At 44.7% G+C, this 13336-nt stretch overlaps 1 protein-coding gene across 11 annotated transcripts in view; it reads left to right on the forward strand.

Moving 5' to 3' along the window:
• da (transcription factor daughterless) overlaps positions 1–13336 on the forward strand; it is a 197070-nt gene that overhangs the window by 80071 nt on the left and 103663 nt on the right. For 2 of the 11 annotated variants that reach the window (XM_076201915.1, XM_076201920.1), the window contains exon 1: positions 3478–4570. The exons of 1 other annotated variant lie outside the window; for it this stretch is intronic. In XM_076201915.1, the coding sequence (XP_076058030.1) occupies positions 4103–4570 (468 nt within the window). In that variant the 5' untranslated portion in view covers positions 3478–4102. Of the gene's footprint in view, positions 1–3460; positions 4571–13336 lie in introns of those variants that run through there. 8 more of the 11 variants (XM_076201913.1, XM_076201919.1, XR_012967298.1 and 5 more) reach the window with 7 other exon arrangements.

The raw sequence follows: 13336 nt of genomic DNA on the forward strand, positions 1-13336 counted from the left end.
GCTATGCTATGCGTTGATGTCCCACATTTATGTATCGTGTAATACATTATGTATGTAAACAAGCTGTAAATTATATATGTATATATTCTGTATATACAATATATTATATACATATATGTATGTGTATTATATAAAACATGTATTATATATATATATTAGATAATATATGTGCGTGTGCGTGTGTGTGTGTGTGTGTGTGTGTGTGTGTGTGTGTGTGTGAGCGACGCGTGACTCGTCTCCTTGTCCTGTCTGGTGAACAACAATTTAGTTTAAGATTTACAAGGCGCTATTGGGGGAATACTTAGAATCCTATATTGGACGGAGAGAAGGCCCTCTCATGAAACTCTGGAAGGAAGTTACACATTTTCCTGTGAGGTTGAAAGAAGAATGGCTTCTTCTCTTGAAATGCCTGAAGGAGGTGTTACCGATCTTGCCAGGGAGAAACCCGAGGAACTTGTGAAACCTCGAGCATTTCCGCGTGTGTTCGTACATTCGTCAACGGTTGTGCACATTATGTATGGAATATTATTCTTCATGCGTAGGTTTTGTGTGTGTATGCATACATTATATATGTATATATATGTATATGTATAATATATATATATATATGTATATATATATATATGTATATATGGACACACAGATTGTGCGAATATGCATTTTCCATTAGCATTTTTTCCTTAAAGACTTCGTGAAGACTTCTTGAAGAATCTTATCTCTTGAGTTTGAATTGAGCGGTGCACCCTAGCATGCTATGGTCACTACCTAGATTTACTTTATCTCTTAACAGTTAAAACCCATTTGGTAGTATGGTGACGTTCCCGCTGAATGAAGTCGTTTGGCTTTAGATAAAGCTTGTAGAGGGCATCGTCGAGCTGAAGGTGTTTGTCGAGATTGTCTCGTTAACGATGTTGTAATAGTCACGTGCAGACCTGTATATTTACGACTTTCTCCCCGATTCGTCTCCGTGTGAACGCAGAGAAGCAGTTGTAGAGGTCATGATAAAGTATATAGCCATGCATTGCAGTGTGATTGCAAATCCGTTTGTGTGTTCGTACGTACGCGGGTGAATGTGTGTGTGTGTGTGTGTGTGTATTCACCTTGGTCTTTGGATCATGTGTTGGACTCGTGATCGACAGCTATTTCCCTCCCGAAAGAGAGCTCAGAGCTCGTATGACCGATCTATGGGTAATGATATGACCTTACACACACACACACAATTCCCCGCCCACGAGAGTCAGAGTAACGACCCGAAGCGCAGCGATACCGAAGTAATTTCGGCCCTGGGCAGGATTCGAACCAGGTACTGTGTGCACCACCGTGCTGGCAGTCCAGCGCTCTACCAACCGCTCCACCTGGTGTGTATGTGTGTGTGTTCAAGGTCAAGTGTTGGTATTGCGTTTTGCGTGCACGGTCTTTGTACACCTACCATCCTGCGACAGGACTCTCGAACGCCAGTCGCCCATGCAAACAGGACCTCCTCCTCTTGCGAGCTTAGAGCTCGACTGTTACCGTTGTGGGCTGAGTGCCTGATGCCGTTGTCAACTGGCTCCTAATGCTTTCTATCCACGCAAGCTGGGCTGGAAGACGGTGACGAGAGTGTCGGTTCGACTGGCACTACAGACTAGGACAGAGTGTTCTTAGTTATGGGTACTCTTGCGTTGCAAGGGTTTATTTCAGTATTGTTTGGAGCCAAGCCTTGGGGTGTGTGCGCTAGAGTTTGGGATTTAGAATGTGAAGTATTGGCTCGAGTAACACTCGGAGCAGTTCCTTCCTTTACCGTTACTACGTCGGTAATCCGTTAGTTTCGAGAAGATGGTCAGCAGTATTGTTTTCCTCCCCCGTGTCTGACGTTATTACCATGCGCACTAAGTCCCCTTGACATCAGTGACTCGTATATCATTACATTGTCACGGGGATGACTAGTACGCAATATATTGTTTAATGACTTTTTTATGACATGTTTCTCCTCCCTTTTTCATTGATCGCGGCGGCAATGATACATTGATATTATCGATATATCATCGCCTGGGAACACGTTTAGAACCATACACGTGATTTATAGTTACAATACCACATCGAAGGGAAATGGCGGTTAGGTGGAAGAAACTCGGGCTTATCCAGAGACCAGAGTCCACACCCCTTAATTGCCGAATAAAGTCGTCTTCCGTTTGTCAGAATCCCATGAACGTCTTTCTGCTCGGCATGAGGTTAAAGCAAGTTAAATTTAACCCTCTATCGGGTCGAGTTACTCCCTTACGGCTGAATGAAATCGTTTGGCGGTACAAAGTCGTTCCATCTAGTATAGGGTTTAATATGGTGATGTGATATTAGGGGGGGAGGAGAAGGGAGGGGGTGGCCTAGTCAGAGAAGTGTTGGTGTAAAGGGGACTGTTAGGTGAAGAGGGTTAGGTGGTAGAAGGGGAACTAGCTTTAGGGACCCCGTGACAAAAGGGGTAGGTAGGTGAAGAGGGTGACGGGACAAAGCGAGGAGCTACATGGAAAGGAGAGGTAGGGAGGGAGGGAGGAGAGGGTGCTGATAAGGAGAAGTGGGCGAGAGGGGGGAGAGAGGACGGTAATGTGGAGACGGGAGAGGTGGCAAAGAGAGGGTAGGTAGGTAAAAGGGAGAGGTAAGGAGGGAAAAGGTCGATGGAACGGGAGGGGAGAGGTTTGTGAAAGGGAGATGGGGGTTACCGAGAGTGCTTCAAGGGGGTGTGGGAATAGAAGGGTCGTTTAGGTAGCGGGAAAAGGGGAAGGAATGGCACAAGAGAAGGAAAAGGTAGTTTAAGTGATGCTTAGGCAGGGAAAAAGGAAGGAGAGCAAATCGATATATATATATATATATAATATATATATATATATATATATATATATATATATATATATATATATATATATATATATATATATACAGGTCGAGGTTGACTTAGGGAAATTTACTAGGGTGATAAATGAGGATGAGGTAGATTTAAGGATGAATATTAATCTAGATCGATAAGGTCTACTCGGATCCAGAAAGTATAGAGTAATAAGTGTAATATCGTTGGGAGTAGGTAAGAGCAGGATGGAAGGTGGTGGTAGGGGGAGGGGGGGGTCTGGATGCAAAGGCTACTGTGGCAGCATGTGAAGGCGAGAACGGCCTGTGGGCTTGGAATGGCGAGGCGGTAGGCCGAGGAGGACCACGCGCCTGGGCTTCGCCAAGGCTGCTGGAGCCTCGCTGTCTGCCTTACCGGGCTCGCACGCACACACATGTACACTCGCACAGACTTACACGCGCGTCCTTCGTATACAGACACTCGTACACACACACCCACAGAGGGACGGACGGACGGACGGACGTACGTACACATACATACGCACGCACACAGTGGCTGTCTCTCCACCACCACCATCACCACTGCCTCCACTACCACCACCGCCGCCGTCACCGCCACCACCACTACTACCACCACCACCACCACGACTCCCGCCACCAGCTAGGCAGGCAGGCAACCAGTCCAGCATAAGCGTCACTACGGTCGCACGTTCGGTCCCACGCACATCTCACCAGGCATCTCCGCATCAGCTACACGCTGCTGCCAGGCTCGTGCTCGTCCGTAGCACCTAAAGCTTGGGGACCAAGTTTCTTTTTGTGTGGAAAGTGGAACTGCACGTCGTCGTAGACTCGTCTGTCAAAAGCAGTGTGTAACTGATTCCCTCCCTATACACTGACGGTTTTAGTAGTGTAGTGTTCGAAGCGGCGAGTAGGTTTGAATCCCCGCGTCATAGGCGGCGCGACAGCAGCAGCAACTGTGCCCCCTCCTTGTCCCCCCACCCCCCATCTCGTCTCCTCCCCTCCCTTCCTCCACTACCACCCCGCTAACCACCACAAGCTCCCGCGCGCTCTCCATACACCTTTATACTCTTGGTGTGCGTGCGTGTGTACAGGACGAGTAGTGATGTGGCTTGTGGAACTGTGACCGTGGTTGGGTGTAGTTATATTGAAGGAGGTGGATTGACCCAGGTATCAGTGCTGATGGCTCCCGTTGCCTTCGTCGTCGCGGTTGGCTGAGGCTTTGGTGTGGACGAAGCAGGCTAGGATGTAAAGAGCAGGGGCCGTCATCATGCAGCCCGTGGTGGTGGTGAACGGGTACTCCCCTTCCTTGGACGGTGCCAAGTTGCTCAGCCCACCATCTCATTCCTCACCTCCACAGCCCAGTACAACATCAGCAGCGTCTACTACGATGCCAGGCCTCTTAGGGTCCGGGGGGGCCAGTAGTGGTGGTTTGCAGAGCCCGCCCGTGCTGCACGCGAGCCAGCAGCTTCCGCAGCAACAGGCTGTAGCCACGAGCGTAAGCGGCGCCAACCGATTCAGTGGTTCGACCCAAGTGACTTTGATGAGTAATGGGTCCATGATGACGAGAACTATGCACATGGCGCCTAATACCGCGATATCTGGAAGTACCAGGCCCCCCCACACACGTCTACATAACACTGTGGCCCCATATTGGACTGGTCACTCAAGATCCACGCCCGGTGTGGATATCGAGAACGAGAGCCAGGGTTTATTGTCGCCAGCAGCCAGACAAATGGTAAGTCATCTTGCGCAACCCTAAATTTCCCGAGTCTAGTCGCAGAATAAATTTTGTCATTACTTCGAGTGTGCATGCGGGAGCTGTTGCTTTTGAACGCGTGTGTACATAAACAGAGTCAGGTATGTGAGTGCACGCCACGCGACGCAGTGTTCGCGCGAAGTTCAGGTTGAAGTTGTGATAATTAACATAAGGATTGACGAACATAAAGGGTTGTGTAGTTAGGACTTTAATGGTGAAGGATAGTGACACATTATGCGGGTGCCTCTTTTGGCAAAATCAGAGATGTTTGTTGGCGTTCTTTCTCTATTATGTGAGTGTACGGTATGTGGACGAACTTTCCTCACTGCTTTTCAGTATGCTGAACAATGAAAAAAGTTTGTGGTACAGCAATTCACAATTCGATGTTGTTGCCAAGGCGAGGCTTGAATTTAATATCGTTCAGATAACTGTATGTTATGATACTTGGGTTTCAGGAAAGGTTATTGTAACCGACAACAGTGAGTTTCCTGTATGTAGTTTGTATGCCTTCTGATTTCGTCTCGTTTTTCAGTTGCGATGTCCAACAACGTCAGGGTGGAAAATATGACGCATTTTTGTAGGCGTATGTGGTTAAAGTGTAGCCACAGAAATTCGGAGTGAATATATTTTCGCTTCTTTGCTCTTTTGATCGCCAACAACACGGCATACCCATCACGTTATGTAAGCAAATAATGTGCAGAGCGTGGAGTTAATTTTATTGTATTATGCATTTAAGACTCATAGAGTGGCCGTGCAGTGTTGTGTTAGAAATTTAAAAGATATAACTGAAAGAGTAATGGAATGTATGAACTTCTAAGTTGCGTCCATGCCTATTATTGAGAAATAGTATCCGCAGGCAGTCGAGGCTGTTTGGCCGCTGCTGAATTGCATTTTAATAACTTGGAGAATGTGCGTCGTCATCCATGGCTGATTTAATGAATAGTTTTGGACGAGGGGTAGTATGCAAGGCAGACTACCACTACCACTACAGTACCACTGTTTATGCAAAGTGAAGGCTAAAGATAACCTTGTAGTTTTGAAGTTTAGATACCGGAGTCTTGTCTGTTGTGAGTGGGTGATACTGACTTAGAGTAAGATACCGCATTGTGTTTGAACGGGAGACTACCTAGTGTACTTTTTCTGGAACTTTTGTTGTAATGTGGTAGAATCGTCAAGAATATGCGGTCCGGTAACATCATTTCGTTTACTCTGAGAATCAAAATACAGTGTATATTGTAATGTGTAAAGTCGTCGTACTGCAAGCAGACTCGTGTATTTTTCAGGAACTTTAGTTGCACTTACGAAGAATGATGACGTATGATCAACACATGCCCACAAGTTTTTGAACATCTTTTCATAATAATAAATTCTGAAGAAAAGGTGCCCCGTAGGTTTTATAATGTGTGCGCTCGATATTTTGGTATACCTGTATGAAACTTTAGTAAATAGTCTTGCAGATTTCCACTAACTCGTGTGTTGCAAACTACTGAAGGAATATGCTTGGAACAATGACATCACTGCAAGGCCAGTAAGGAAGTGGTAACGTCACTGTTTTAGGATAGATTATTTTGAGTGATACGTTGTCGTTAGTTATTTTCTGAGCAACAGTTGAAAGTTACTTGGGGCTTGCGTTTCAGCTGTTTTCGAAGTGATCCATCACAAAGGCTGTTCGTTTACACAGTGAGCAGCTACGTTGTATTCAGCTTGGTTAAGTTACATATATAGACTTTTAACCAGGGTTGGTTGGTGGTGAAGCTTGAATTTGTTCATTCAGAAAAGCTTGCCACAACCACTGCATGCGCCATTGCATTTTGAGTTTCGCACTCCTTCGTGGACCCAGTTCAATTCCAGTGTGACTTGCCCTGGGAGTCGAGCACGTTGGGCAAAGGTAACGTTTTCGGTCGCAGCCAAGCATCCAAACATCTCCTTTGGTGTTGAGGATCTTTCCTCTCTTCGTTATTGAGCAAAGGCATTCTTCGATGTAATCATGTTAATGTATTTGTAACGTATTGCACAACCACTCGACATTTACTAACGAGTACACTTTTCAGAAAGTATTTACGATTTTATTTAGCCACGGCGAGGACTATGTATTGGGTACAGGGATCTGCATAACTTCCTGGCTGCCGGTGCATTACAAAGTGTACTCTCAAACCTATGGATATTATGGATAAGTTAGAGATGTGCGAAGTCATTGGAAGAGGGTTTTAACAGTTGGACTTGGGGATTTGGTGGGTGATCGTGCGAATGGGGGAGTGATGATACTGTAGAGGGGCAACGATACAAAGAGGAAGCAGCACAGGGAGGTAGTTGTGATGCGAGACAGCGGTGCGTTTGCAAGGCTGCCCCTCGCTTGATGCTGGCTGGCTGGGAGTGACTGGCTCTGGCTGGCTGCGCAACGGGGTACAAGGGTGGCGGCCTCGCCTCACCCCACCCGTCCACGAAGAGAAGAATCACAACCCTGGCAGGGGTCGGTGGGCTTACGTCCGGTGTACGGGTTATCGTGAGCATAAGCTGGTTTGTTCGTTTATGTTGTGAAGGACAACGGTGGTTTGCCATTGTTCAATGCTAGGGTGGTTGTATTTTCGTCTTTCCGTGTGTTGCGTTGATGCAGTATATTATGAGATTTGCATTTATTTAGGAAGGTTGCTAATTCTCTTACGGGTAGACATTGTTCAGCCGGCTCGGTCATGACTGTTACTTGTACAATAGTATTTCACGGAAGAAATAAAGTAAACTGAACATGTATATAAGTTTGAAATGTTATAATCGTAAATTATACTGATTTTTATTATTCTTTTGGTGCCTTGTTAAGTTGCTTGTGTATTGACACATTATCATGTTTTAGAAATTATTTATTTGCGTTTGTTTTATGCATATGGACTGCAGAGCTCTCTTCAGTCAAGAAATGTTTTCATTGGTGACGTCACGGTATGTTATTTACAATCGGCCCGTAATCGGACACCTTCATATCGCTCAGCCATGTTTGCTTTGGGATGATCATTGCATCCTCCGGGGATGTGATTGTGGGTTTTTGTCGGGTTTCCTGTGCTCCTTCGGGTTCCCATGCCTTCTAAGTCGTGAGGCTTCCCTCTCACAGAACGTCCTCCGTTGTGTAGCTAGTTTGCCTTTTTCCGTGGGAGTAGCAGGCGAACCCCCCATCCCTCCAGTAGCCTTTTCCTTGTGTAAGCAAAGTCGTGGCTGAAGGATAACAGTGAGTGTTTGATCTGGGTCTCCACTAATGTTTTATCGGGTTAGTCACGTCCGTCAAGATGGATTAAAGATTTCCTCTTGGGATAGATAGGACTTCATTGAGTGTCTTGGGTCTAGATAGTAGTCTTCTTGTAGCCAACTTGTAATTGTCGGTGTGTGCATGCCAGTGCGATAGCAGTTTATCAGTACATTGGTTTGGATACTTGAAGTTTTATCTCGATTTGGCAAGTAATTGCTTAATAATTGGATGAGCGAGCAACCCCAGAATATACCATGAACCATGAGGGGAGGAGGGGAGGGAGTGGTGCAATGGGTTAACAGTGTGTACTGTAAGGGAAGGGGAGTGCACTCTGGTGATATGCTGGTGTGTTTGAACAAGTCACAGAATGATGCAGGGGAAATGGATAGATCTAGGTTTAAAAGGATGCGTTTATTGGAAGGGTATAGTTATTCTTAATTGTAAATGTAGCACTTTGCAGTAGATTATCGGTGGAATGGGTATAAAGACAATTTACTAATGTCAGAAAGAATATGACGAACTTACACGTGTACCACGATATTTAGTTAGTTTTATGTATATATTTATTTTTGTAATTTCCTTTACACATTGCCATTGCGTGAGAATGTCCGTGTGTACAGAAATAACAACAGGAAATTACAAAATTTTCCAAAATTAATACTAACCTCTAGTAAGAGTTTCAGTTGGGCTGTTTGGTCATTTTGGAAAGGATTATGTTTTCATAAGATTAGTACCTTATTAATCATGTGACAACAGTGCCAGCAGGGCACTCATTGGTGTTAGTTTATGCATTCCAGTTCAAAATGTCTGAATCACGTCTTGAGCAGGTCAATGCATGTTATTCGGGCATTTTCGTTTGTTATTCCGTTATGGTTAACCTTTCGAGATAGACTTTGGTTTATGGATGTGATGAGGGAAGGCATACAGATGATTGGTGAGGACAGGGGTGGTGGAGGATGGAGAGTAATGATCCGCAGTCTCGACCCCAAACAGGAGCAACCGAACGACAAAGAATTGTGCACATGCAACTAGTCTCGTTTTAAATGGGAAGCCATGTGATAGTCTCCATTTGGATCAAGTTTAAAGGCCACCCCCATAGATTTTATCAGTGTTCCATTCTCATAAACATTGAGAAAACGCCAAGACTTCGCTTAGGCTGGCCGCTTCCAAATTTAATAAAACCTACAACAATTTTCTATAGTCAAATCTGTAAAAGGCTCACAGGGTACTGAGGAGGTTAAACGTAAGATTTTACTGGTTTTCAAGGAAAACATTAGCATGTAGGACCTCGTGTAGCTGAATTGATGTGGATAAAGTTGCGCTTATGAGCCTTTGGTATGTGTTGCAGGAGACTGCATACTGTATATAGAAGCGAGCATTCGCATTACTATGAGCTTAGTAGTGCTGGATTGTGTAATGGGTGAGGTTGGTAGTCATCTCCGTTAGATAGGGTATTTGGTCAACAGTAAAATTAACAAAAGGGACAATGTAGACCCACACCTTTAGGAAGGCTCCCCCCCCCCCCCGCTGACTAAAATCCAAGTCCTGAGTCAGTTGGGATAACATCTGTAAAATGCAGCAGTATACATATCCAAGGACCAGGAGATATCCAGATTATCCTAAGGTGTAAGGGAACATGCAGTAGATCTTCGAAAGTGAAGAGGGTAGGATTTGGTGGAGATGTCCCTCTCAAATGTAGATTTCTTTATAGTAGCACATTCTATGCAATTTCATTTCGATCATCCATTCATAATTCCCTACGGGAATCTCAGATTTTTTTCTGTATCATCCCCGCTCATATTTTGTCTAACCACTCTCGCGCCTCTCACTCCTAGTTCCACTTACCCTCCGATTTCCAGCATGATAAGAACATCCTCAGGCGCGGGCGTAACAAGGATGTAGTTGGCGCAGGCGAAGTAGGCGGGGGATGGGGGGCAAGGGTGGAGGAGCTGGGAACGGGGAGGAGGACGTTATAGTTATGTGTTGGGGAAGTTGCAGTGATTGTGAAGGTAGAAGAATTTAAGGGTTCCCACATGGGGTGGAGTAGTGTTATGGGATGCATGAAGTAAGTGATGTGCATTGTGAGATGCCTAGTGTGTATGCCCTTGAAATGCTAGTAGATACGGAATCTGCACACAGCATATTTAGAATAGATTGCCCAAGTTGAGAAAGTTCACGTGTCCATCCACTGGAGCGTATTTCATTGAACAATGTTTCTTTGGGTGTATACAGGATGTGAAAGGGCATGCCGATACCTTGGATCTTGCAGGGAAGGTAACGTAGTTAAAAGAAATTGGTGGGAATAATTGCTCCTGAAAATTGTAATACAGTTCAGATGATTGCTAAGTACTTGTTGGCACATTGGGGTAATTCTTTATAGACTACCGTGAATTGCATGTTTTGTGGCAAGTCTGTTAACTCGCTCTATGGACTACTAGTAACCTATTTATAATGACGATATAAAGTCTAGACAGAATAGTGTATGATCCAGAGTAACATCTGTGAGGGAAGTCATAACAGGGAAGGGATATATTGTACCATTGAGCTTAATGGCACCTTGACACCTAACCAGTTTTTATTTTTGTCATTGTCATAGCGGAGGTTTCAATTGTATATGAGGAAAAGGGAAGTAAATATTGTTCTTTGGTTAATTGAATGTTTAGGTGTGTTGCTGAGCTAGCTTATGCTGGGAAAGTGTACATAGTGGGTATGCATAATATATGCAAACGAGCATTGGTATGGAGAAATGCTAGGATGTTATTGATGGTATGTTATTGTACAATGTATTCAGTCTTGGTTGATGTTATTGCACTGGAGGGCTGAACTTCAGATGTTTATTTATTGAGTATAGATTGGTACAGGGGACATCAAAAGTTAGAATAATTTTATGACCACAATTCCTGGGTCGATGGATGCATTTTATGTATAGTTTTTGTCTAAAACGTCCACTATAACATTATGTAAGAGTTAAGTTGTGTTATATGTAACTGTTCTCTTTGTTTTCGCTCTGTAAGGTTTTGATAGTGTTATCACACAATGTTTTAGTTTGTAGTTGCCTCGTTACTCTCCGCTCCACTGGATAGCATCATGCGAACCGTTAATTACACGTTGTTTTACAAACCCATGGTAATTGTACATTTCATACGAGAAGTATAGATCAGACAGGAAATGTAGATAACCTCATTGTATGGTTACCCGTCCCATTGGGGCCACGAAATTATGGGTTACAGAATATTCACCAGTTTTCCTTGTGCTATAGAATGGATAGGATATATAAATACGATCGATACAAAGAATAACAGGTGATGTAAGCGACCTAAGTGCGTCATCGCACGCAAGAGCCGTCCGAATTTTTCAGGTGCTCAGAGTTACTGTCGTGGAATGAGCTTCCTTTCTAGGCTTACGCTTGCCTTTGGACGTCTATGATGTCGATCATCATCATCGTGACGAGGGAATATATTTGTTCTTTGTTATCCTTTCCCCTAAGTGTGTAATGCATTCAACCCAGGATTTAAGAAAGGTGCCCTCCAAATGGTTGCGAAATGGGAACATCCTCTTGCCGTACTGCATCATCCTTCGCATCCCCATCTTTTTCTTCCTCGATTGACTTCTTGTCCCTTTTTTTTTATATCCCCTTACCCCCGCCACCCACAATTTATTTTCGTGCAGCAACATTTCCCGCAATACTGTTCACATCTTCCTTTATTCTTTGTACCTCCTTGGCACGCACGCACGCACACACACACACACACACACGCACACACACACACACACACACACACACACACACACACACACACACACACACACACACACACACACACACACACACGAGATATTTCACTTGCCCATTGTGCATCCAGCAATCTGCTCTACCTCCCAACCCATCCTGCCGCGGTATCAGAGCACTGTAGCAAGTGGTAGAACCTTCCAAGTGCCAGTTTGAAGCTAACCGTAGATTAGATTCTAGGCCAGAGTGTTTTTGGTCTCGAATTGCGAACGTGTTGGGCGTGAGATTAGAACCCAACGCCTACCCAAAATAATTTACTTTGTGCCTGTTATAAAAAAAATGGATACGTTAATAGGATTGGTACTGGCCCCTGGTGATATTAAAAGTAACCACCCCTCAAGTGCCGCGAGTATAAAATATTCTTTGGTTGGAAATCTCAAATGATGCACTACGCTCCATTCCTTCGTCGCCTTCATTTTCTACTGTTCCAGACCATTGCTATAGATTTATCGACCTGATGACTAATTATCATTTTAGGGCTGATATTTTCTTTGATATGTGTGTACTGAGATAGACGCTGGTATTTTAGGGTGTGTAGGCATTAGGTAAGACGACCGTGGGGTCTAGAACTCAAGATGTTTCCGCGAAAGGGATGCAAAGATTGTTGCATCACTGTGCAGGGTTCTCGGTAAGATTGAATTTTGGGTTTTCTTATTCAACTCTTCTGTGTCAGCAATTTAATTTTTTCTATGGATGTCCAGGATAATCTGTTCCTCTCTATGGTTGTAAGGGGGGTATAGTGTGTCTATGTAGGTTACCTCCATTTAAGTGACACGATCCCTTTTACTTGGGTTGTACCAGGCTACTTGATCCAACTCCCTGGTACCCCTTCGGTAGTGAATGGGCTAAGAAGGATGCCAACATTTACACCCCGTGGTGTTGAGAGGGAGAGTGGGAAGTCGACAGAATGTGTGTGTGTGTGTTGGGAGGTAGCTGTGAGTGGTTAACAAATTATGTTGGTGTTGTTCAAGGGGTGCTGGTACCACCCGCCTTGTTTTGTTGTGATATCACTTAACCAGCAAGGACAAGCATGGTGGAACTTGCCATGCAAGTAGCAATTAATTTACTTGATGTTGTGTTGTGTGGTGTATAACATGATCTCTGAATAATGCACTGTGTACATGTATGCTGTCCTGCTCATGCTGACCACTACGTTAGGAATGAGCGTACGTGGAGGCTAGCAAAATCAGTGTCGCATTACTTGAAGATGAAGAGGTCATTCAGGTTCTTGATGAAAATTAAAGTATTCATTAATCTCGAGTGGAGATGTTTCCCCAGATAACCAAGAGTTCCCGGATATTTCTTGAATGATACCTGGGACATACTCAATCTATGGTGATTATAGCTACTGTACCTTGGCGTGCGCGCGCGTATGCACGCAGAGCAGAGCTTTTAGCCCGGTGGACCAGCCGTATTACCTTACCCCGAGCCTGGCCTCCGCTCCCAAGGTGGCCTTAGCACTAATATGCAAGGCCCGATTCCAGCGAAGTACTGTGCCGGCGATAAAACCATATTTGCAGTGTGATTGGCTGTGGGGAGAGCCTTTCGCCCTCGCTACACCAATGAAGCAATTGTACTACTAGTGCTCGAGAAAGAGTTGTCTGGGCTTTCACTAACTGGGAATCCGCATCCCCACACGGGCTCTTGTCTCAATGTATTTCGTTTCTATCTTTTGATTTCTTCGCTTAGGGTACGCCAGCGCCGGCAAATTGAAAAGGCAACC

The sequence above is a fragment of the Oratosquilla oratoria genome, chromosome 18 (genome assembly GCF_046742065.1).
Source record: "Oratosquilla oratoria isolate Oo_2021 chromosome 18, ASM4674206v1, whole genome shotgun sequence".
Lineage (NCBI taxonomy): Eukaryota > Metazoa > Arthropoda > Malacostraca > Stomatopoda > Squillidae > Oratosquilla > Oratosquilla oratoria.